This window comes from Octopus sinensis, linkage group LG24 (assembly GCF_006345805.1).
Source record: "Octopus sinensis linkage group LG24, ASM634580v1, whole genome shotgun sequence".
In the NCBI taxonomy this organism is placed as follows: Eukaryota; Metazoa; Mollusca; class Cephalopoda; order Octopoda; family Octopodidae; genus Octopus; species Octopus sinensis.
In genome coordinates, this window is record NC_043020.1 from 30,654,954 (window position 1) to 30,682,177 (window position 27,224).

At 37.2% G+C, this 27,224-nt stretch overlaps 2 protein-coding genes across 7 annotated transcripts in view; one reads left to right on the plus strand and one right to left on the minus strand.

The window, feature by feature from the left end:
• The window catches only part of LOC115224025 (alpha-tocopherol transfer protein-like), a 54,792-nt gene extending 42,645 nt beyond the window's left edge, over positions 1–12,147 (minus strand). For 2 of the 3 annotated variants that reach the window (XM_036512954.1, XM_029794819.2), the window contains exon 1: positions 11,933–12,147. The gene's annotated coding sequence lies outside the window, so the exon portion shown is untranslated. Of the gene's footprint in view, positions 1–3,592; positions 3,810–11,932 lie in introns of those variants that run through there. The other variant, XM_029794820.2, reaches the window with a different exon arrangement.
• A 3,333-nt stretch (positions 12,148–15,480) lies between these two features.
• Positions 15,481–27,224, plus strand: part of LOC115224125 (ADP-ribosylation factor GTPase-activating protein 2) — an 84,367-nt gene continuing 72,623 nt past the window's right edge. The window contains exons 1-2 of one of the 4 annotated variants that reach the window (XM_036512952.1): positions 15,481–15,496; positions 27,132–27,220. In XM_036512952.1, coding sequence (XP_036368845.1) covers positions 27,149–27,220 — 72 coding nt within the window. In that variant the 5' untranslated portion in view covers positions 15,481–15,496; positions 27,132–27,148. Of the gene's footprint in view, positions 15,497–26,996; positions 27,221–27,224 lie in introns of those variants that run through there. The other 3 variants (XM_036512951.1, XM_036512953.1, XM_029794929.2) reach the window with 3 other exon arrangements.

The window sequence follows — 27,224 nt, forward strand, 5'->3', positions numbered from 1 at the left end:
TGTACACATAAAAATACTGAAAGAATAAAAGACCGGCTGGACACAGTTGGAATGCTTTTGATCATGGACTGGTTAGATAAAAATAGGCCTGGGGCTAAACTACTAGGACAGCATATTGAATTAGACAGTGGAACTAATGATCTCTGTATTATGAGAATGGCTGAAGGAATGAGAGTGATTTGATGGGAGATTAGTTGAAATGGTGGGTGGTTATGATAATCAACATCTGTGCAGTGGGGAGTTGGAAAATGCAAAAGAAAAGAGAAATAATAAGCAGCCTACAATCAGTGATGGGTGGCCGTGGTGGTGGGCAGAGGATAGATTGGCTTGGTTCTAGAGTTTCATTGAGCAGTCTGACAGGTTGAACTACTAGCAGAGACTGGGAAGGTGGATGGGCATGGGGAAAAGATGGACAGAAAAAATTAGAAGGAAAAGAAGGAAAAAATGGAGAGAAGAGATGAAGAACAGGATGGTGGTGGTGGAAGTGAAGAAAAGGAGAATGAGAAGAAGGACAATGATGATAACAACATCATCATGATGGACACTAGTAACAAAAGTAAACAACAACAACAACAAAGACCTTATCTTCTACAAGAGCCACATCAACAGAACTGAAGATACTTCAGCTGGCTAAGAATAGCTTCATTTTACATCACATGTCCTCATTTGAGGCTGGTATTTGCTAGAGACAGGCAGACAGTCTCTGGCTAATCATTGAGAGGACATTGGTGTTGCTTTGACAGAGGTTTGTGCTCTCTGAGTACTCAAATTATTATTATTATTATTATTATCATTATCATTATTATTATTATTATTATTATTATTATTGAGGCAGCCAACTGGCAGAATCGTTAGCACACCAGGTGAAATGCTTAGCGGTATTTCATCTGCCACTACGTTCTGAGTTCAAATTCTACTGAGGTTGATTTTGCCTTTCATCCTTTCAGGGTCTATAAATTAAGTACCAGTGAAACACTGGGGTCGATGTAATCGACTTAATTCCCTCCCACAAGCTGCCCTTGTGGCAAAAATTTGTAATCATTATTATTACTATTATTATTATCATTATTATTATTATTATTATTATTATTATTACTATTATCATCATTATTATTATTGCCTTTGCACAGCTTCTAACGCTGGAGATGTACTACAGTGTCAGCTGTTCACTACCAATGAACTAAGGTAACACCTCTTATTTTTCGAGCACCTTCCAGAGTATTCGAGCGGTTCCAAGTAGTGCTGTTTTCTGCAAGTGCTCCACCCTTATTGCAGCCCCTATTTGTTCCATGTACTTCTCGAGATATTTGCTCACTATTCCCAGGGCTCTGACAATTATTGGTACTACTGCTACCTTTTTCATCGACCACAACTACTTAACTTCCCAAGCTAACCTGTCATATCTCTCGACTTTTCTTTCTTCCTTATCGCATACCTTGTTGTCAGCAGGGCATGCTATGTCTATGATCCAGCATAGTTTTTCTTCCTCAATTAAGACTATGTCTGGCTTCCTATTCTTTATCTCATAGTCGCACTGAATCACAAAATACCCATAGGATCTTTGCATTCCTATTTTCGACAATGCCTTCAGGTTTGTGGTTGTACCAATTTTTTTCTCAGTCAAGTCCATACTTGTTGTGGAGTGTCCAATGGACAAGCCTGGCTATATTGTCATGGCATTTCTAATATTCCTTCTGGGCTAGAGGCATACATTAGCTGGTAATATGCCATATGGTTTCACCGTTTTGTCCACAGATTCTGCACTTATCACTTTCTGCCGTGTTCTCAATTCTGTATTTTATGTAGCTTGTTCTTAGTGCTTGCTCTTGGGCAGCACATTAGATCCTCCGTTTCCGGTTTTAAATCCCTTTTAGTCATCCACAGCCATCTTCTTTCTCTGTCTTATCTTCAATATCCCCATGAAATTGACCATGCATTCTTTTCTTTACCCACCTATTTTCAGTTCCATTCGTTTTCAATTTCTTGTACGGTGCTTTATCTTTGCAGTCTTTCATCCTACACAAGCCCGACCTTCTTACTTCTAATAATAGGGGTTCTGTGGCATTTTTTACATACCATATTATGCTGTTTTCTTCTGCTCTAATGCTGTGTTCGCATCCAATAAGTCCTCTTCCCCTCTTTTTCTTGGTACATACAGTCTGTCTGTGTCACTTTTTGGGTAGAGTGACCCATATCTAGTTAGCAATTCCTTGTCTTTCTGTCTAAGCTGTTTAGTTCGTCTACTGTCCATGCGATTATCCCTGCTCCATATCTAAGGAGTGAAACCGCTCAGGTGTTGATAGCTTCAATCTTATTCCATCCATTTAATTTCGACTTAATGATCAGTCTCAGTCTGCACAAGTACTCCACCTTAAATTTTTCTGTCATTTCTTTCTCCATCAATTTATTATTATTATTATTATTATTATTATTATTATTGAGTGAGAGAGCAGTGCATGCCATCAAAGTGACACTGGGGTAAAATATATGAAACCCAGTATACCCATCATGACTACCCATTTGATAAGGGTACACTAGGCACATGCATCACAACCATGTGTGTGCGACATGGTGATCTCATATCAAGATAAATAGCACTTGACCTTGCAGGTGGGGCCCAGTTAGAATTTTCTTCTGGTCGAGTAACCCATCCCGCTCAAAAGGTCCCTGAATAAGGGCTGTTTAAGGATGTTGAACGAAGCACCCATGTTTCCAGAGGCATATTATTCAAACCCCAAAGAATCCCCCTCAATACATGGCTTTGATGCTCCCCCACTACTTCTGCTCATGATCAGAGATGCACATATCGTCAGCCACTAAGGGACATGCTCAACTGGTTAAGGTCAAACAACTGACAAGCAAATCTGTGGTATTGAGCAGAATATTTGCTGTAGCCCATCTTTTATACCAAGACAAAACAATGTACATGATGACACTTCCAATCAGTTAAGATCAGAAGCCACGAGAGCCACTGCCTGGTACTGAATCAGGGCATTAACATTATTATTATCATTATTATCATTATTATTATTATTATTATTATTATTATTATTATTATCATCATTATTATTATTCTTAAGGCAGTAAGCTGGTAGAATTGTTAGCAAGCTTGGCAAAATGTTTAGTGGCATTTAGTTTGGCTTTACATTCTGAGTTCAACTTTGCTTTCATACTTTCAGAGTTGATGAAATGAGTACTAGAATAGATATGATTGACCGTCCCCCTTCCCACAACATTTCAGGCCTCATGCTTATTGTAGGAAGGATAGATGTGTGTTTATCTACGTGTGTATATGTGTGCACATATATATATATAAATATACAAGTGTGTGTGTATGCATTTATATACATATATGTATATGTTTATATATGTATATACATATGAGCATATATTTATGTCTATCAATATGTGTGTGTGCACGTGTGTGTGTGTGTGTGAGTGTACGTGTGTGTGTGTGAGTGCACGTGTGTGTGTGTGTGTGTGTGTGTGAGTGCACGTGTGTGTGTGTGTTAAAAAGAAGGACAAGTAAGAAGTTTTCATTGTTTTAAGAGTTAAAGAATAACTAACAGAATAAAGATTTTTGGATACTAACCTGGAAGTAGTTTCAGCAAGGAGAAAAACAAACAACTTTTGGTCTAACACAACAACAACAGCAACAACAACACGAATCCCTTGAGTTTGTCAAATGATTGAAAATTGCAAATGATTTTAAAGCAAGAAGTCAACTCTAAAACAAACCCTCTCTTTGCTTTCCACAACTTATGTAATGATAAAATGTGGAGTGTTACGCATCATTCTACACATTTCTCATTCACAGGTATTTTCACACACAAATCTGTAATTTCTCTCTTTCTCTCTCTCTCTCTCTCTCTCTCTCTCTCTCTCTCTCTCTCTCTCTCTCTCTCTCTCTCTCTCTCTCATCTTCTCTTTTTCTCAATCTGTTCAGCACAGATTGATTGCACACAAATGGATGTATTCTCTCTCTCTCTCTCTCTCTTACTAAATATCACATTCCCATTCATTCACCCACACCTATACACATAGTTGCATATATATATATATGTGTGTGTGTGTGTGTGTGTGTGTGTGTGTGTATACATATAAACACATACATTATTTCACATCAGGAAACTTGAAAACAAGTTCACACACACACACACACATATATATATATGAACTTGTTTACAAGATTGTTGATGTGAAATAGTGCATGTGTTTACTTGGCAAAAAAATATAAAAATAAAAAAATTACCATCCCGAAATACAATATATATATATATATATACATACATACACACAAACACTGCACTGTTTAAGATGTGTGTAGACAATTCATTCAAGGTTGATGTAGAACTTGGATAAATTTAAGTTGCAGATAGTATTAGCCAGGGCCATATATATTTTAGTAGAAAAAGAGACTGATAGAAGAAGTACTTGACTCAGAAAAAAAAAGTATTGGTGTTGTTTGTTCAACTAAATCAGTGGTTCCCAACCTGCAGTCCGCAGAACCCTGGTAGTCCACAAAAATAGTACTGGAGGTCCGTGAACTGAATTCAGAATTTCATATATATATATATATATATATATATATATATATAGGTAAGCATATTAAAACTCCTTTAAATAAAAGGGTTGGGAACTAAATATTTCAAGCAATGCCCCAGTATGGCCATAGTTGAATGACTGAAACAAGTAAAAGATAAATAAATGGATACTTAAATAAACAACTATACAATATGCAAGCCAACAGGGAGGAAGGAGTCCACTATGTGGTCACTCGACCTCCTAAAAATAATAGCAAAATCCCCCATAAGTCTTACCCTGTCTTCTCTAAAAAAATGCAAAATATTTGAAATGTGATCCTAGATATATAAAAAGCAAACAAATGAAAAGATTGGATGGTCAGAGTTGGAATGCCTTTTAATAAGAGATATAGGTTTAAACAACAAATATGAATTATGGGATAAAAACTGAAAAAGGCAATACAATAAGGATGAGGTGAAAGAAGCAAAGAAAATAAAAGAGATCAGAAGAAAAGAATGTTGACAAATATTTGTGTGTTTTTCTTCAATTTAACACCAAGCTTTTCTGGGTCAATGCACAAGAAGAGACAGATTGAAATGTTTTCAGGTCAGTTTACGTCAAGTCATTATCAATCAGGTAAGTGTATATGAGAAATAAGGCCTTCCTTGAGAAGATATTTATATAATCATAATAATATTAATCCTTTCTACTACAGGCACATGGAGGGGGCAGTCGATTAGATCGACCCCAGTATGCAACTGGTACTTAATTTATCGACCCTGAAAGGATGAAAGGCAAAGTCAACCTTGGCAGAATTTGAACTCAGAACGTAAAGACAGACGAAATATCGCAAAGCAAATTTGGGGGAAGGGATTAAGTAGATTACATCAACCCCAGTGCATCACTGGTACTTATTTAATCAATCCAAAAAGGATGAAAGGCAAAACCGACCTTAGTGAAATTTGAACTCAGTATGTAGTAGTAGTAGTAGGAGGAGGAGTAGTAGTAGTAGTAGCAGCAGCAGTAGCAGCAGCAGCAGTAGTAGTAGTAGTAGTAGTAGTAGTAGTAGTAGTAGTAATGATTTCAAATTCTGGTACAAAGTCAGCCAGTTCAGGAGAGAAGATATGTTGATTATATTGACCCCAGTATGCAACTAGGCAAAGTTGACCTTAGTGGAATTTGAACTTAGAACATAAAGTCATATGCTAAGGATTTTGTCCAGGATGCTACATAATGATCCTTTCTACATGGTGTTGAGGCTAAATTTAATGATTTTTTTTTTATGTTTCCTCTAAGGAACCACTTGATGTTTTAGTGAATATTGAACGGCTTTGGTGAGCATTAAGATTAAAGTTGTAGTTGAGAAAAAGTTAGCTGACATTGAAAACTGGAAGCCATCTGAGTATTGGAAAAGAGTTGCCTGCATCCTGATGATTCACATAAGGTATCAAAATGCTGACATCCTGACTGTTGTTCCAATGCTCTGTGAAGGCTGTAAGATGTGACATAGATAACTGCAATGGATACTATAAAGTCATGGTATGGAGAAAGGGAAACAGCAGGTACTCCGACTGCATCTACATAACTCAATTCATCCCCACATCTTTGAACATGGCCTTAGGCTCAATTCAGATGGTTATGGGAAGCTGCTGGAAAAGGTTACTACTGGAGGGACTTGAGTGTGGCAGCAGGACTTGGCTCCTTCCATACCTACAGAAAAAATCAGAAGTAGTTGTCAAAGAATCTCTATGACTTCACCAGCCCCAATTTTTGGCCCCTTAATTCCCCTGATTGTAATCTCATGGATTACTATGTGTGGGGCTTGGTCGAGAAAGACACAAATCTCTCTGTCTGAAACAGCAAGGCCAAGCTGGTGGTCAAGATCAAAGAGGTATTCAAAGATTTTGCCAGGGTGCAGTGAGGATTGCATGTACCAGGTTCCAGTGCTGCCTTGAAGCCATGGAGGAACTCTTGTCATCCCAGCCATAATCTTCTATTTTGGGATCAAATAGGGCTTTCTTTTTCTTTTATGCAAACTGTCAAATATAACCCAAACATCCTGTACTACAGAGCTAAGGCCTAAAATCTGAGGTGAGGGATCAATCCAGGGTTCAGCTGGTTCTTATTTCATCAACCCGAAAAGGATGACCTCAGTGGAATTAATAGTCTCCAATATTAAATACATCAACACCAATTAGCTATTTTTCTTTCAATTCTACTTTTTTTTTTCTAGTGTGTGTGTACATATATATATATATATATATATATATATATATATATATATATATATATATATATATATATATATGTATATATATCTATCATCATTGTCATCATCATCCTTTAACATCTGTTTTCCATGTTGGCATGGGTTGGACGGTTTGACCAGAGCTGGCCAGCTAAAGAGCTGCACAGGCTTCATGAAGTACAGTGGGAAAATGATTGATGAGGTTGTGAATGGCAACAAAAGGACTATGACTAACCTAGCTGATTGATTGATTGATAGTGAATGATTAATCAAACAATCAGTTAGTTAATTAGTTAACTGATTAACCAATTGGCAAATAAAAAATAAAGAAATGAAACTGAACCAGTCAGCTAGACCAGAAGCAAAGCTGGAATAGAGAGAGCATGTTATTAATGAGGTTGCATGTGATGACAAAAAAAAAAAACTTTGAGTGACCTGGCTGATTGATTGATCAACAAAATGAATAATCAAGCAATCAGTTCATTTGTTTAAAAAGTAAACCAATTCACTAATAAAAATAAAGAGGTGAAACAGAAACCATGTGTGTGATTATTATTGACATAATGACCCTCCCAAGATACAGTAAAATATGTTTCAACACGGGAGTTCACATCAAGAATCTTGCAAGCCAAAAACAAAAATGACAAATAACTTCATTACAAATAGTAATAACAATTCCTTCTACTATAGACACAAAGTCTAAAATGTTAGGAGAGGGGTTAGTTGATTACATTGACCCCAATACTTCACTGGTACTTCTTTTACCAAGCCCAAAAGGATGAAAGATTAAGCTGACCTCAGTGAAATTTGAATTTGGAACATAAAGATGGGTGAAATATTTGTTTTGGTGTACTAACAATTCTGCCAGCTTACCGCCTTATGAATAATAATAATGATGATGATGGTTTCTGATATAGACATAAGTCTAGTAATTTTGAGAGGCTAAGGTTAGTTAAATACATCAACCTTAATACTTGATTGGCTCCTCATTGACCATGAAAGAATGAAAGGCAAAGTTGTCCATGACAGGATTTGAACCCAGAACATAAAGAGCTGGAACAAATACCACAAAGTATATTTTTTCTAAAAATCTACCAATTCTGCCAATCTATTGCCTTCATTCTTCATGAATGAAAATAATGTTACAAATTTTGTCACAAGGCCAGTATCTTTAAGGGAAGGGGATTAGTCAATTACACTGAGCCCAGCACTTGGCTGATAACCTTATTTTATGAAGGCTGAAGGGTAAAGTTAATAAAAGTGAAGTTACCTTCACAAGTCAAGCCAACTCATAAGGGCTAGTTTCCCAGTTTCATGACATTTAAATCCCCTCACCCCCTTGGATGGGATGTCAGTCTATAGCAGGATTACTCATTTTTGCCAGCTGAGTGTACTGGAGCCACGTGAAATGAAATGCCTTGCTCAAGATCACAATGCATCATCTGGTGCAGGAATCGAAACTTATGATCTTATGATCACGAGTCCAACACCCTAACCACTAAGCCTCCTACCTCCATGAACTCAGATTGCAGAGTCCAAAGAAATGTGCTGCTCAGCCTTTTGTTCAATATGCTGATGATTCCACCAGCCTCTCACCTTATGAATAACAATAATGCCAGCATGCGAATAATTCTGCAAGCTCACCACCTTTGATATAGACACTTAAGGCTAATACATACATTCTTAGATAAGCTTTCAAGCCAGCTATTCATCATCATCATCATTGTTTAACGTCCATTTTCTATGCTAGCATGGGTTGGACGATTTTGACTGAGGGCTGGTGAATCAAGGCTCCATTCTTGATCTGGCAGAGTTTCTACAGTGGGATGCCCTTCCTAACACCAACCACACCGAGAGTGTAGTGGTTGCTTTTTACGTGCCACCGGCACGGGGGCCAGTCAGGCAGTACTAGTAATGACCTTGCTCGAATCTTTTTACACATGCCACCGGCACAGGTACCAGTAAGGCAACGTTGGTAACAATCACGCTTGAATGGTGCCCTTTTACGTGCCACAGCACAGAGCAATATGAAATAGTATATTCGTATAAGATGAAACATTATTATCATCACTTAATGACCATCTTCCAATCTAGCATGGATCGAATAAGTCAGAAGACTATGTCGTGCTCCAGTGTCTGTTTTGGCATGGTTTCTATAGATGGATACCCTTCTTCATGCCAACCACTTGATATATTTCTGGTGACACTGGCACGAGTGAGATCACTGAGTAACTTGCAAGACAAAGTAAAGATCTTTAACCAAATGGGGAATGTAGTAGGGAGGGAGGTGCCATTATGCCAGGTTTTGAGAAGCTAAAGTATAATAGAGACAGATGGGCATAAGTGTCATGCTCTACAAGAGATAAGGGGCTAGTCTACATTATATAAGAGTAGCTGGAAAGAAATCAACAATGGTAGCGATAAGGTGTCAGAGCACACTCACAAGGTACATGAAGGTGAATATAGGAGAGAAAACAAAGAATTGGGAAGGGTGGGTGGATAAAATGCAATATCTATGACAGGACTTTAACCCATATTCTTTAAATACCATTAGTCTAAGCACATGTCTCTTCACACTAGCATCTGGGATATGTTGCTGATGCCAAGAGAACTGAAAGCCAAACTCAGCTCAACAAGTAAGAGTTGGACATGAAATGTGAAAGTGACATAATTGATTGGAATAAAATCACTCACCAACACCCCAGCCCCCACCTCTAGTCCACAGAAATTCTGTGTCCTCCCTCGACTTTTTTTCAACAGCTACTGCAATAGCCTCTGCTTCTCGGAACCAACTTATGCCTTATACCACCTCTACTTCATTACTTCGGACCTTCTTGCCTCTCCCCACTTTATTCCCCAGTATTAGATCCACTCCCAGCAAAGCCCTTCACCAACAACTTCACCCAATCCTTTCTTGCTAGAACGACACCCAACTGAAATTCCTGCTTGCCCAGATTTTTAATGAAGCTATCAAAGGAATATTATCACATTCATACCACTGGTATCCAACGGTTTACATATGCAGAGTTGTCTGTAGTAGTAGTAGTTGGAGATGCAGAAGAGGGTGGGGTCGTTGTGGTGGTGACGGTGATGGTAGTCAGACTAGTTGTTATTGTTATTTTAATTAGGGCACACAGCTACAAAAATTTTGGAAAAGGGTATACAAATTGATTAAATCGAACCATGTACTTAATTCCTGTTGCTCTACTGATTTCTACCCAGCCACTGCCATCAATATTTATAATAATTAATATTGATTTCAAATTCTGGCACAAGGTCAGCAATTTGGGGGCAGAGGATGAGTCGATTACATTGACCCCGGTGTTCAACTGATCCTTATTTTATCAACCCCGAAAGGATGAAAGGCAAAGTAGGCCTTGGCAGTATTTGAACTCAGGAAGTAAAGACAATTCTGCCAGCTTGCTGCCTCCACTATAATAATTAATATTAATAATAATTAATTATCTGGAGAAATGATGTTTGCTATGACTAAATTCTCTCGCCAACAGACAATGTCGTTAATATTCCAGCTGACAAAAATTAAAAACAAAAGCCCATAATCCTGCTCTTATCCAATTAAGTTAAACTGCAGCTGAAGGATGACAAAGTGCAGATTAACAGATTGTTATAAATGTAGATGTTGTTTCGCTGAGTCTCAAAGTAAAGTTATGATCTATGACCAAAACACACTCCAGCCATGACTATTCTAAATTTTTTTTTTAGGTGTACTCTATCTAGGACTTGACTATCTGACATCTTTCCATCTATTTTAAGACAATAAGGAGTTCTATAAGTGAGATTTGGCTGCTATTTATAGCGAGTTAAACAACCACGTTAAGACTTCCTAGTTGGTTCACAACAGGTTTTTCTTGCCTGGAGTGGGACAAATTTAATGAAAAGAGTAATGTAAGAGTGTTTTCTATGTTCATAAAAACAGTTGGGAATTGAGGCAAGCATAGCTGATAATGTTTTCTTTTGCCTATATATGTATATATACTAATAATAATAATACTAATAATTAGACAACAAAATAATGAATGAGACCTTGATATTATGTAAATAGAGGAATTTATCTATAATATATGTGACAATTAGTCGGTTTCCATAATAAAACTCACAATATATATATATATATATATATATATATATATATATATATATATATATATATATAGAGAGAGAGAGAGAGAGAGAGAGAGAGAGAGAGAGAGAAAGAGAGGTGGTTTTACAAATGGGAGATAGAACTCAATACACAAAGTAGAGTTTATATTCCTTAGTATGAGTTTATATTACACATATAGAGAGAGACAGATCGAGAGAGGCTATATAATCAATGCAATACACTCCATTCTCTCACTGGTAACGCATTTTATGGAAACATTCGTCTTGTTTAACACCAACACCCGATCCTTGGACACTTTTAGCCGAAACCACCCGGTTTCAAGCATCCGGGTGTCAGTGCAATTTTTCTGAGGCTCTGAAGCAGGTCATGGGCGTTGGCCTCCCTTTTGTGATTGAGTTTTAGTATCGGCATAGCCAAATATTAAAATAAGGATTCCGTATAGGATAATTAAAGAAAAGGGAGAAGAGCGAAATACCTACATACACTTTAGAATCATATTTTCATTTGAAAGGTATCGAGTTAAAAACATTCCACCCGGTCTGAGCTTTCTTTCCAAATATTTAAAATACAATAATTCTAACTGGGTATTAACGACAACACCAAACAACACTTTTTAGCTTCACCCGTATCTAAACCCTTAAATCACAGCCGGCAATGGCATGTCCTTAGTTGTCATGCTGGTTATTATTATTATTATTATTATTATTGGTTACATAAACAAAAATCTAATACTCTTCTGCGAAACGGTTATACGGAGAGCTTGAAACCGGATCGGGGACTCGGTTCACAAAAATCTTGTCCCTAAATCTTGTCGTTGTGTTGCGATGCCGACTACTTTTGGCCCAAAATATAACTGTGCCAAGTCAGAGGAGTTATGGACACCAGTGAATGACTGGTACCTATTTTATCGACTCTGCATGGGTGAATGGCAAGGTCAGTTCTTGTTCGGCTAATAATAATAACAAATAATAATAATAATAATATTTATTTGCCACAAGGTCAACAACGGAACAACACAACATAATTATTTTACTCACAATCTTGTTCGTTTCTTTTGTTTGTTTGTTTCGAAGCGAGCTATTCGTCCCTTTTTCTGTTCTTTGTGCAGTCGTTTCGCTTCTTGTCTTTATATGTCTATGGCTAGTCTTATGAGTCGGTGTAATCAATCCATAATTGCGATCCTGCTTCGCTGCTTCGTTTAGCAGTCGACGTCAACCGACATCTTTTACTGGTGCAAACAGGCAAAAGAGCGCCGAAACAAAGGCCCGTAACTCACAACCATTTCGGCTTTTCCTTTCGAAGCATTCGGGTTGTTGCTTCTTCGGGCGGCGGGCTGGCAGAACCGTTAACACGCCGGGCGAAATGCCTAGCGGTATTTCGTCTGTCTTTCTGAGTTCAAATTCCGCGCAGGTCGACTTTCATCCTTTCGGGGTCGATAAATTAAGTGCCAGTTACGCACTGGGGTCGATATAATCAACTTAATCCCTTTGTCTGTCTTTGCCCTCTCCGTGTTTAGCCTCTTGTGGGTAGTAAAGAAATATGTTTCTTTGATTGGATTCCTCGGTCCTAGAATCAGCGACATTCCAATCCTGACCCCTACTCAAAACTGCCTTAGCAGCATTATAGTTCTCCGGGTAAATCAATGCCCTTGACACTACAGTATTTGTTTATTAACAGCCGACCACAACTGGGCCCAGGACTAAGGTTGCCAAATCTGAACTATCAGAACCCACGACCACCTCAACTGACATTCTTCACCTCGATACTCGGTGAACCTGCAAAACACATTTTGATGTTACATATAGACCCCTGAGGCCCCTGGGCAAGTGCCCACTGCATGATACTCGAGTTTTTTGTATTTTTATGCTCTTCATTATCATTATCATTATTATTATTATAATTATTATTATTATTGCTTATTATTATTCAGTAGTTTTATTTTTATAGCGTGCTTTCACTTCACTACCGAGCGCAGCTCTATGTGCCTTGGGTATGTGCTGTGATTTGTTGTGCTCTGATGGTTATTGTATTGAAAGTGTTTTGCGTAGGATGTGGGCAGTGCCCAGTAGTTATTATTATTATTATTATTATTATTATTATTATTATTATTATTATTATTATTATTATTATTATTATTTTGTGTAACTAGGGATCTTTTCGTTCGAAGCCTAAAAATCAAAACAAATTTTTTAAAATTGAATTAGTCGATTGACTTCGTCTTTTGAGTTTTATTGACTGAAAAATTAATTCTTGTCCTTAGTGAGGTCGAATTCAAAGACAACTGTTTCTTTACGAATACAGATTTGTAACATTGGTACAAAGACTTCATCATATTTATTTACTTTGTACTTGTGTGTGGAGGGAGGTATATTAGTCAATTATATTGTTGAATCTAAATACTTAACTGGTGCTTTATTTACTCGGCCTTGAAAGTATAAAAGCCAAAGCTGGTCTTGACAAGATTTGAGCTCAGTACGTAATGGGACATACCTAAATACTGCTAGGCATTTAGTCCTACGTTCTAATGATTCTGTCAATCCACTGTCCTTTCAACAAGAATCAACATTGTGTATAGATAAAAGTCAAAACAATATCAGTAATTAATGGTGGTGGATTGGTTAGACACGATGAAATGTCGGACAAGTACTTTGTAGTATTTATAAATGCGTATTTTTTTCGCTCTACGTTCGAATTCTACCTGTTTGAAGTTATCTGCCAATCGTTCTGAAGGTGAGAAATTTCATTATAGTCAAGTATTATGGTCGATTAAATCGATACTTTTAGAAATCGATTTTATTGATTAACGGGAAGAGGAATGTAGTCATGTTTAAAATAACTATGTAGTTGTACAAAGAAATTTTTACCATAGTCTATTTTTATTTTGATGTGATGGCAATTATGCATTTATAGATTGGTGAAATTTCTCATCTTCGTTTTGTTTTTCTCTGAGATATAAAGAATCTATTAAAGTGCTTCCTACACCACACACACACACACTTTCTTAATATTAACATTCTCATTATCTACGGAAGCTTTCGAGTGTTTTTGTCTTTTAAGTTTATAAGCGCTGGATCTTGTCAAACGTTCGCCCAGAGATGGAAGTCATAAATAAAGTCATTCGAAATAATATCGCAATATTTCAGGCCCAAGACTATATTTGGGAAGAGGGAGTATGGTCAATAAAATCTTAGTACTTTACTGGTACTTTATTTTGTCGATTCTGAAAGGACGAACGGCTAAGTTGACATCTGTGAGATTTGAAATGAGAATGGTAAAGTATTTTCTCCGTTCTTCAAACGATAAACTAGAAATACCAAATATTTTCGTTAACTTTCTAAGTAGGTGCGCAGTTTTTTCAGAAAAACTATATAAAAAAAAGTATTTCGCTTTTATATTTGTTTGCGAGATCCTCGATGTGAAATCGTTTGTGTAGCAGATGCAGTTGTACTTTGGGTGGGCCATTTTGCCCACAAACCCACACACTCTAGTCATATTTCATTTGCTTTTGCTGTTTACTAGTGAACAAGTGAACTAATTGACAAATTGTTTGGTCAGTCAATTGCTTCTTCAGAGCCCTTTCGTCGTAGCCTGTGACCTTATCGATGATGTGTCCTCATCTAATCAACTTCTGTCGCAAGTTTGTGCACGATACCTTTAAGGTCGCAAGCAGCCACGAAACGGCTGGCGACTAGTTGATTGATCGAAAAACTAAGATATTAAGTTAAATGATGACGATTTCCGATTTAGGCACAAGGCCAGCAATTTTTACACAGAGGCATTTTGTCGAATTCATCGACCCTAGTACTTTATTTTATCGACCCCGAGGGATGAAAGGCAAGGCTGGCCTCGGCCGAATTTGAACTCAGAAGATAAAGAACCGAAACAAATGCCACAAAGCATTTTCTTTCGATGCTCTGAACATCTGGTCAATCTTTCACCCTTAGTTGACTGATAATAATAATACAAAAAAAAAAACACAAACAATACGTATGTCCTTATTGACAAAAAGAACTTTTCAATATACAGTGACAAATATAGAAATATTAAATAATGGAATTCATTATAGGAAACAACTCCAAAATTGACGAAACATCATAAATGCCCTGTGCTAAGTTGCATATGTTTCCTACAACAGCGAGTCGAAAATTGAAATGGCTCAAAAATTATCCCTTGGTACTTATCGTATAAAAACATAGCCAGTAATTGAGTGGTGATTTTATTGTATCGAATCCAGGAGTATGATCGGTAAAGCTGACGTTAGAACGTAATCGGCTGTAACAATTATTTCTATAGCGATTATTCGTTTTGATGGAGGCAAGACAGTGTTATTTGTTGAGAATTAGATCAGCTTTATTGAGGAGACCCATGATCAAAGATGCTTCAGCCGTTACTACTTTTTAAAGTGTATTCTACGGTTACACTGTCTTACTCTAAATAACGAATTGAAGTGCGTCTGAAGACTATACAATCAGCTCATTTAGCAAACGAACAGCGTGCATACATACATACACACACACACACACATACATACATAAATGCATACAAACATACATACATACATGCATACATACATACATGCATACATACACACACACACATACATACACACACACACACATACATACATACACACACACATACATACATACATGCATACATACACACACACACACACATACATACATACATAGATGCATGCATGCATACATACACACACATATATACATACATAAATGCATACAAACATACATGCATACATACACACACACACACACACATACATACATACATACATAGATGCATGCATGCATACATACATACATAGATGCATGCATGCATACATACATACATACATAGATGCATGACATTTGACTGCTATTTCTTTTAGATAGACCACTGGTATTTTGTGTCCTGGGCCCAGTTTTGTCACAAAACACCGATAACACAACTGTTCGGATGTCTGCATATGACCCACAGATTCTGTTCCCTAGGCATACCATTACCTCTTTCATTCCGTCTTCCTCTTCTCTTTTCTTCCTCATCATTTTCTTATTCCTCCTCCTTGTCTTTCTTCTCTCTCTCATCTTTTCTTCTCTTCCTCCTTTTTTCTCCTTCTCTGGACCCTGGTCAGTCCTGATTGAATACGAAGAGAGGCATTCCAGTTTTAGCTATCCCTCACTTTTTTAAAAATACGTTTGACACACAGTGTATCTAGAACTGCTTTATTTTATGCATCCTTCTTTAAAAAAACAACAATTGATTGAAAAGAAAAACAGTGGTGTCTTATTGAATGAACTTTAACTGCTATTTTCTAATATGCCAGATTCTCAGCCAGTTTTGCCTAAAGACGTCTTTGATTTTCAGTTTACTCATGTGGACCCTCATAACCATTCCAGCTTTTAAAAAAATCCTATTAGGTTTTTATAAATAAATAAATATTAGGAATTGTATTTCAAAAATCTGTTGAAACACATTGTGTATTGCAGAAGTATAACCAATTTATTGCACAAATTTTAACAATAAAATCTTCCATGGTGCGCCACCCCGCTCCCAAGGGTTACGTGGATTCTGGTTCAGAACCGGTGGTGTAGAATCTCCTTCCTTGCAGAGAGACTCTCCCGTACGTTGCCAGCATACTGCAGAAGTGCGTGAAATTAAATAAAAAGTGTACCAATGTCGCTTAGAATGACTGGATAAATCCTTTCCTACTCTAGGGTCAAGGCCCGAAACTTTGTGGGGGAGGGACCAGTCGATTAGATAGATCCCAGTATGCAACAGGTACTTTATTTATCGACCCCGAAAGGATGAAATGCAAAGTCGACCTCGACGGAATTTGAACTTAAAACGTAAAGACAGACGAAATAGCACTGAGTACTTCGCCCGGCGTGCTAACAATTCTGCCAGCTCGCCGCCTTTTCTCTGGACGTATTCGTAGGATGTTATAGCGTACTTCATTAGCATATAGAGTTACATATCATAGAAATGTGATATGAAAGCTATGGCTGTTATAGCCTACAATGCTTCAGTTCTGATCTAGCATGCACATTAATACCATGCATGTAGGAGTTTTTTTTAAAAAAGCAATCTATCAGTTGGTTGATGTTATTTTTACTTTTTTTCTCCAAATGTGGTCGTCGTGATTACCTTGTATTAATCATTAGTTAAGTGCCATTCTGCCGTGGTGGACTTTGCTTTTCATCCCTTCGAGATCGATAAATTAAGTACCAGTTGCGTATTGGGGTCGATCTACTCGACTGGCCCTCTCCACCAAAATTTCGGGATTTGTGCCTAGAGTAGAAAAGATTAGTTCCACTACATCTTTGAGTTGCCTCCCTTTAATTGTATATATAAGTTACTTCCCGTTTTAGCTTTAGTTTGACTAAGCTTTATTTTGCAACATTGATATAAATACTCGGATCTATTTCGAGTTGTCATCTTATGACAGCTCAATAAAGAAGATAGAAACAAACGTTGGCTTGGCCTCATCTGCTATATCGAAGCTGGACATCATAAAGAAAAACAATTCCATTTGTTTTCTCACGAAACCCAAACTGATATATCGTCTGTTCGAAGATTTGGTAAAATTACAGATTATCACCCCCACGATTTTCACTAAAAAAAAAAAAAAAAAACTCGGATTTTTTGCGTGGAATCAAATACCCTGACCTCCTAATATGCTGCAAATCCCATATTTTGGTCCGGAATTCCTCCGGAAAAGGGGGGGGGGGGTATTACCCCCCCCCCCGGAATTTTCACAGGGAAAAAAAAAAAAAATCAGATTTCTAGCGTGGAATCAAGTACCCTGACCTCCTAATATGCTGCAAATCCCATATTTTGGTCCGGAAAGGGGGGTAACACCCCCCCCCCCCCGGAATTTTCACAAGAAAAAAAAAATCAGATTTTTTGCGTGGAATCAAGTACCCTGACCTCCTAATATGCTGCAAATCCCATATTTTGGTCCGGAAAGGGGGGGGGGTAACCCCCTCCCCCGGAATTTTCACAAGGAAAAAAAAATAACATATCAATAATTTAGAAAAGAAACATTTCTAGAAAATAGTAAATTGAAGTGTCAACAAATTATTGGGCAAAATTGAAGTGTGAACAAATCATTGGGCAAAAGAAGATTTGGCATACTGTCATGCTTTTAGCTGTCAGAAGTGAAAGTCGTCAACTTCGTGTATTTGCGTCAGGTTCGCCGTTAGGCTTATAAAACAATTGAAGTTCAGTTTAAAGTTTATAAATAAATACATTTCATTCCATGTTCTGTTTAAACTTTATAAATAAATATATTCTTGCAGTGTGTGTATATGTGGCTATATGTCTGACTAATGTGTGTGTCTGTATTTATTGTATGTGTGTATAAGTAGTTATATGCTTATATTATCCATTATAGTAATATTTGTCTGTTGAAACCTGTTTTAAGGCGGTCAATAGTTTAATTAAAGATGTATCTATACATGTATATATATATATATATATATATATATATACAGGTGTATATATACATGTGTATACATATATATATATATATATATATATATATATAAATATATATATATACACATGTCTATATATATACACATGTATATATAAATATATATATATACATGTATAGACACATCTTTAATTAAACTATTGACTGCCTTAAAACGGCTTTCAACAGACAAATATTACTATAATGGATAATGTAATGGATAAAATTCAGACAAACTTACCTCTTGCTGTCAAAAAAGTGGATTAATTCTCAGCAAAACATACTGTTATGCTAGACCAGTGGTTTTCAACCAGGGTTCCGCAAGAAGTTGCAAAACTGCTAAAATCGGCAGTAATTTTTAATTCTCCTGTGCAGATATGTGTGCATAAGACTATTAAATTATTGTACAGGGGTTCCTCGAGCCAGTGGAATGTTTGAATTACGCTGTGTGGTTTCAGTTTCTAATTTTTGCTTCTGATCTCTCTTTGCCCCCCCCCCCACCTCTCTATCTCAGTTGTTCATTCTGCTGATATTTAGAAAAGTTTTCGCGCCAAGTTTTGTTGTGGGTGGGAAAAGATGAACGATTTAAAATAAATATACCTTAATTGTAGTGTGAGAAAGTATATATATTCTGATGATAAAATATATTATCTTTCAAAAACATCCCAAATTTATAGACTATATCGTGTATGTTTAAGAAATGGTTCATGAGACATTGTTCATCTGTCTCCCCACCACACCTCCACCTACACAAAAATTAGTTTGAGATAGAGAGGGTGGCACAGAGAGAGATCAGAAGCAAAAATTAGAACCTGACACTATCACAGAGCGTAATTCAAACATTCCACTGGCTCGAGGAACCCCTGTACAATAATTTAATAGTCTTATGCACACATATCTGCACAGGAGAATTAAAAATTACTGCCGATTTTAGCAGTTTTGCAACTTCTTGCGGAACCCTGGTTGAAAACCACTGGTCTAGCATAACAGTATGTTTTGCTGAGAATTAATCCACTTTTTTTGACAGCAAGAGGTAAGTTTGTCTGAATTTTATCCATTATAGTAATATTTGTCTGTTGAAACCCGTTTTAAGGCGGTCAATAGTTTAATTAAAGATGTGTCTATACATGTATATATATATACATGTGTATATATATATATTTATATATACATGTGTATATATATAGACATGTGTATATATATATATTATATATATATATATATATATATATATATATATATATATATATGTATACACATGTATATATACACCTGTATATATATATATATATATATATATATACATGTATAGATACATCTTTAATTAAACTATTGACCGCCTTAAAACAGGTTTCAACAGACAAATATTACTATAATGGATAATATAAGCATATAACTACTTATACACACATACAATAAATACAGACACACACATTAGTCAGACATATAGCCACATATACACACACTGCAAGAATATATTTATTTATAAAGTTTAAACAGAACATGGAATGAAATGTATTTATTTATAAACTTTAAACTGAACTTCAATTGTTTTATAAGCCTAACGGCGAACCTGACGCAAATACACGAAGTTGACGACTTTCACTTCTGACAGCTAAAAGCATGACAGTATGCCAAATCTTCTTTTGCCCAATGATTTGTTCACACTTCAATTTTGCCCAATAATTTGTTGACACTTCAATTTACTATTTTCTAGAAATGTTTCTTTTCTAAATTATTGATATGTTATTTTTTTTTTCCTTGTGAAAATTCCGGGGGAGGGGGTTACCCCCCCCCCTTTCCGGAGCAATTCCGGACCAAAATATGGGATTTGCAGCATATTAGGAGGTCAGGGTACTTGATTCCACGCAAAAAATCTGATTTTTTTTTTCTTGTGAAAATTCCGGGGGGGGGTGTTACCCCCCTTTCCGGACCAAAATATGGGATTTGCAGCATATTAGGAGGTCAGGGTACTTGATTCCACGCTAGAAATCTGATTTTTTTTTTTTCCTCGTGAAAATTCCGGGGGGGGGGTAACCCCCCCCCCCCTTTCCGGAGGAATTCCGGACCAAAATATGGGATTTGCAGCATATTAGGAGGTCAGGGTATTTGATTCCACGCAAAAAATCCGAGTTTTTTTTTTTTTTTCTTAGTGAAAATCGTGGGGGTGATAATCTGTAATTTTACCGAAGATTTTATTTACCTAGTTTCATTGGAATACATCCGCTTGTTTTCAGTAATAGAAATATTAAAATTACTAAGTCTCTCTAAAGGAGATCACGGCAGCGTTACTGGATATTAATAGTTATCGCCAAACTAATATGGCAGTCCATAAATATAAGACTAAAGCTGTCGCTGATTAGCTCCAAGAGGCCATCGCCTCTAGCTAGCTATTTGACACACGAACCTGTGTCCATTACAACCTTCGAAACTAGGTAAATAAAATCTTCGAACAGACGATCGGCAGCGACACCTGCTGGGTCTGACTACTCTGCATTGATAAAGTGCAACAACCCTGAAACATGTATGCAGATGTCTGACCAGCAAGGTGAAGCGGCTGACCTCCCCTGTTTGAAGGTTGTATTGGACGCAGGTTCGTGTGTCATATAGCTAGCTAGAGGCGATGGCCTCTTGGAGCTAATCAGCGACAGCTTTAGTCTTATATTTATGGACTGCCATATTAGTTTGGCGATAACTATTAATATATATATATATATATATACATATATATATATATATAGGCGTAGGAGTGACGGTGTGGTAAGAAGTTTGCTTCTGGTTACTGCGCATGCGTTGATTCAATTGCTGGTTTGTTTTTTTGAGAGTCGGACGGGATTTTTGTGCTGCTTGCCAGCAGTTTAAAGAAAATGTATTCAGACCTTAGGTGGTCTGAGTTGTCTTCAGCAGAGGAGAAGCTGGTGAAGGTGGTGAGAAGAATGGACGGAATATTGGAGAGAACAAGAAGTTTTTCTGAGGCGGTGGAGGTGAAGAGAAAGGCTGTAGACGTAGCTGGACTAGAGGAATATGGAAAAATGAGGCAGAAGATTGGCGGCAACATGAAGTTGTCGTCCCTAAAAGAATCATGGAGCAAATGGAGAAGAAAAGTATCACATATAGGGTGCACTTGCTGAAGAACAAAAAGACTGAACAGACCATACATGACCATACCAGCAGAAACGTCTCCCTTGCATACCACATCCGATGCTTCTTATAGCCAAGATTTCTCTCAGGGCACTTATACTCTGTTGTGTGTGCACACTGACATTATATATATGTATATATATATATAAGGCGCTGGAGTGGCTGTGTGGTAAGTAGTTTGTTTACCAACTACATGGTTCTGGGTTCAGTCCCACTGCGTGGCACCTTGGGCAAGTGTCTTCTACTATAGCCTCAGGCCGACCAAAGCCTTATGAGTGGATTTGGTAGACGGAAACTGAAAGAAGCCCACCGTATATATGTATATCTATATATATATATATGTGCGTGTGTGTGTTTGTGTGTCTGTGTTTGTCCCCTTAGCATTGCTTGACAACCAATGTGTGTTTATGTCCCCATTACTTAGCGGTTCGGCAAAAGAGACCGATAAAATAAGTACTTGGCTTACAAAAGAATAAGTCCCGGGGTCGAGTTGCTCGATTAAAGGCGGTGCTCCAGCATGGCCGCAGTCAAATGACTAAAACAAGTAAAAGAGTATATATATATATATATATATATATATATATATATATATATATATATATATATATATATATATATATATATATATATATATATATATATATATATATATATATATATATATATATATATATATATATATATATATATATATATATATATATATATATATATATATATATATATATATATATATATATATATATATATATATATATATATATATATATATATATATATATATATATATATATATATATATATATATATATATATATATATATATATATATATATATATATATATATATATAGAGGCACAGGTGTGGCTCTGTGGTAAGAAGACTGCTTCACAACCACATGATTCCAGGTTCAGTTTCACTGCAGGGCACCTTGCACAAGCATCTTATGCTATTGGCTTTGGTAGGTTGAAACTGAAAGAAGCCCACCGTATTGCTGCTCACTACACCTCCAACACCCACACTCTATTTTTCTAACCAGGTTCTATGCTCATATTCTTGTTACTTGTGAGTATACCCCAGCACTACACCATCTCTCTTCCACTTTTGCTGTTTCCTGCTCTCTCTTTTTCCCTTTGGTCACTCTCTCCTCTTGTTTTTCTTCTGACCAGGTAACCAAGTATCAGCCTTACATTAGCACACTTGTCTCTGGCCTCTTTCTTGTACCTCTCTCTCTCTCTCTGAATAACCATGTACCTCCCCTATAGCAAGATGTCTATTTCTTCCTCTCTATTTCTCTGTTACACTCTAACCTTTCATCATTTGATACTGGATCACCTACACTGATGCCCCCTCTGTTGTGGCAAGACCCCTACTTCTGTCTCTCTGTCATACTCTAACCTTTCATCCTCTGACACAAGTTCCCCTCCTCAAATGCTCTGCCCCTCTCATAATTCCTTGTCCTGTGAGTTACTTGGTTACCCTGCCAGTGCTGGTGCCACATTAAAAGCAGCCAGCCCACATTGTAAAGTGGTTGGCATTTGGAAGGGCATCCAGCTGTAAAAACACTGCCAGATCCGATTGGAGCCTGGGGCAGCCACTGGCTTTTCAGACTTCAGTCAAACCGTCCAATCCATGCCAGCATAGAAAATGGATGTTAACCGATGATGATGATGATGACAATGATATATACGAGAGGATACTCAGAAGAAACTGGAATTTTGCAATGTTATTATTTTATTCACTTAGTTTAACATGTTTACACTTTTATTGCCTTCAAAGAATTCTCCATTTGAAGCAGCGCATTGGTCTTGACACATTTTCCATTGTTCGAAGCAGTGCTGGAACTCTTGCGAAGTGATGTTTGTAATGCCTCTATCGATTTATTCTTCACCTCTTCTACATCTGCAAAGACTGTAGCACCAAATTTTGACACCAGTGATGACCTTTGAAAAAACGGTTCAGATCAATTTCCAATTATCCTTTCAGTTCACGACACGCATTCACTCATGTCTGCTTCTGATCTTCCATAAGCAAGCGATGCACAAGTTTTGCTGTGACTCTTTTCATTTGCAATTCGTTGCATAAAATTCTTTGACAGCAGCTCCAGGATACACCAGTCATATCAACAAGTTCGTCAATTGTTCAGTGACAGTCCTCCAAGATCACTTCATGAATTTTCTGGATGTTTTTATTTGTTCAGGATATTCACAGTCACCTTGAATGAGATTGGTCTTCAAGTGACAAGTGACCATTCCTAAAGTATAAAAACCATTCGTAAACTTGTGTTTTGCTCATGAAGTATCTTTGTAAGCCATTTAAAGCATGACAACTGCTTTGGCTGCCATTTTCCCCAGCAAAAAACAGAATTTTAGGGAAGCATGCTGTTTCTTCATTTCAACCATTGCAAAAATTGACAAACAGGGGAGAAGCACTATAAAAGAAAGATGCAGCACATAGCAGTACAACCTCACTTGACAATGCCAGTCAGCTGACTGATGCCTGAAGGTTGCATAAAGTGGCTTCTAGTGGAGGAAGCTCAAACTACAATGGGCTTGTCCCACAGAGAACGTTTCAGGTTACTTTTGGGTACCTACATATGTTGGTATGTTTACATTCCCATAACTTAGCAGTTTGGAAAAAGTGTTCAATAGGATAAGAACCGGGCTTAAAAAAAGAAAATGAAGTACAGGGGTTGATTCGTTCCACTAAAACTGCACAGCGCATTGCCCCAGCATGGCCACAATCTAATGAGTGAAAATAGGGCTGGAGTAGGGCTGTGAAATTAGAAAAAAGGGAGATTAAATAGGGCTGGAGTAGGACTATGAGATTAGAAAAAAGGGAGATTAAATCTTTTTGGTTGTTACTTGTAATTTAGTACAACATTGGCAGGAATTTTTTTTTTAACTATGTTACAGGCACTAGTGTAGCTAGAGTGAGTGCCACCCGGAGTGGCCCTTCCGTATGCCTCCCCCAGACCCCACACAAAACAAATATTGCCTACAGCAGATCCAAAAGTGCTTCCTTTGGATGGACTACTCTTACTGCCCCACCCCCCTTAGCTATGCTAGTGGTTACAAGGTTTGTAAAAATACCAAGACCAGTTGTGAAGCAGTGGTAGAGGACAAACACGGATACAAAGGCACACACAAACACACAAAATTAAAGCCAGTCAACTGATTGGCAAAATCTTGTTCACCAGCTCACTGCAACCTCTAGCCTGCAAATGTAACATCTGCTCTCACCACCTGTTCTACCAACACTACAAGGACTTCCTTGAAAGTCAAATGTAAAGAGGGGTCTGTTAGAAGGAGACATCAAAAGAGAGAAACCAGCCAATACCTGAGGACTTTGAACCCAGCTGGGCTTCAATTCTGATGTACTTGCAGCCAGAGTTCCTTTAAGTCTAAAACAGACTTACACGTCCATCTTAAAACACACAGATAAATTCAATGGAATCAAAATCTCAACACTGAGATATTAACGATGATGATGATGATGATGATGATAAATGATGACAATGACTTCTGCTCCTGTGAACTAGCCAGTTACTCAACCCTTCCACCCAGGACCATCAGTTGCACCTGTCTCGCCTCCTCTCATTGAGCCAACTTTATCTTAATCCCTTCCTCCTCTCAGGCCCTAAACAAACCACTATCCAGTCATTCCTTCCTTTTTAAAGTTAATAATGAATGAGCAAAAGCAAGAGAAAAAAATACACAAAAGGAACAAGTATTCCTTTTGTTATTAGTCTTACACTTGAAAAAGAAGAGGAATGGGGTTTATGACGTTTTGGATATTAGTTTTTCATCAGAAAAAGAAAGAAGGTTGGCAGAAAAGAGGGAAGAAGAAAAATGTTTAGGTACGGACCTGATGGAAATGCGGTTCTATGGGGAGGAGTTAAGAGATGAAGAGGCAGCATGTTATGTGCATAAGAGATTCTCTGTGTAAAGAGATGGGTAGAAGGGAAGATGCATGAGCGGTTTGGGTACAGGTCTTTAGTTGGGGCTGAGTGGATGTGGTGAAGGTGAGAGTGTGTGGATAGAGATAAAATAGCGGGATGGGGGGGGGGGGAGAACGGTGGAGAAAACGATGTGATGGATAAAAGAAAATAAAACTGGTACAAGTTCGGAGAAAAAGGTACAAAGTCGACGAAAAGTGGAGAAATACAAAGGCTAGATATGATATCCGAAAAATAAGTTGAGCGTGAAAGAGTATGTAAAAAGGCAAAGAGGAAAGGAACAGAATGGTTTTAAAAATATTCAAAGCACATAGAATGGTTAATGCGAATGGGAGAGTTGATTAAAAGTTGCAAAACTAGGGATTTGTGATATTAGAGTTTTTTATTTTTTTCATGCAATTTGTCCCAGGTCCCCCCAAATTTCGCCCCTCGTGGAAGCTCTTTCGTTTAGTCAAGCGTCCGGCCTCCTGCTTCAACCGCCTCTCAACAATAATTCACAGATCGGCAGATTTTTCTCCAGTTTTCACTCCTTTACCACACAAACCTTCTTGCTTTCAATACAAATCACAATTCAAGCAACTACTGTAAATACCTGGTTAAGAAACAACAGGTTTTAAACGACCGTCTTACATTTTACTGTAGGAATTAGATATAAAAAAAGTAAAGGAAAAATAATGAGATCAACGAACGAAGTGGGAAAGCAACGAATCCTGCGGCCTTTCTATTCGAGACGAACCACACAATGACACGGAAAGCGAAATACTTTTAGGCCAAATATTTAAAAATATATTACTAATGACTAAATAAATTAAAGATTAAGACCGTTCATTTAAATATTGATGATTATAACATTATTCCCGTCTTTAAAATATGTATATATTTTTTTTGCGTCTAACATTCATTATTGTTTAGTATTAATTATTTTCTCGCATTGTGAAAATGCTTTGATGATGTTATCATGCTGAGAAAATATTCTTTCTGAAGTTTGATTTTGAAAGATGAGTCGAGGTCGAAATCAATCAAGCTGATGATGACGACGTCGATTATGATGCAGGGATTGGCATGGGTGTAGTGTCGGATACACACACACACACATATATATATAATATAAATATAATATATACATACACACACACACACACATATATATATATATATATATATATATATATATATATATATATATATATATACATATATATATATATATATATATATACGTACACGCACACACACAGCTCTCGCTCTCTCTCTCTTTATATATATACACGACTCATATATATATATATATGCTTATATGAGTCGTGTGTGTCTATGAGAACATGTGTATTTCCTTGGATTCCAGATCATCCATATGTGTGTGTGTGTGTGTGTGTACATATATAAATACACACATACAAACGAATGGACATATCAAGTACACACACACACACACACACACGTATACATCTACAGTGCATTTGCAATTTAAACCAATGATAGGCACGGATAACATTTGGTGCGTTATTCAATGGCAAGCCCGCAGCGAGGGACGTAGCAGTGGTGTTACGTCAGCACTTGACGAACGTACACACACACGCACACACATACACACACATACACAGCTCTCGCTCTCTATATATATTTATACACACACACACACACACATACATATCTACACGTACACACGCACCAAAGAGATGGCGGAGCAACCGTCTAAGACAGATATTTCGGCTGTCTTCAAGCGACTTAAATCTATTCCATGTAACAAGGTAA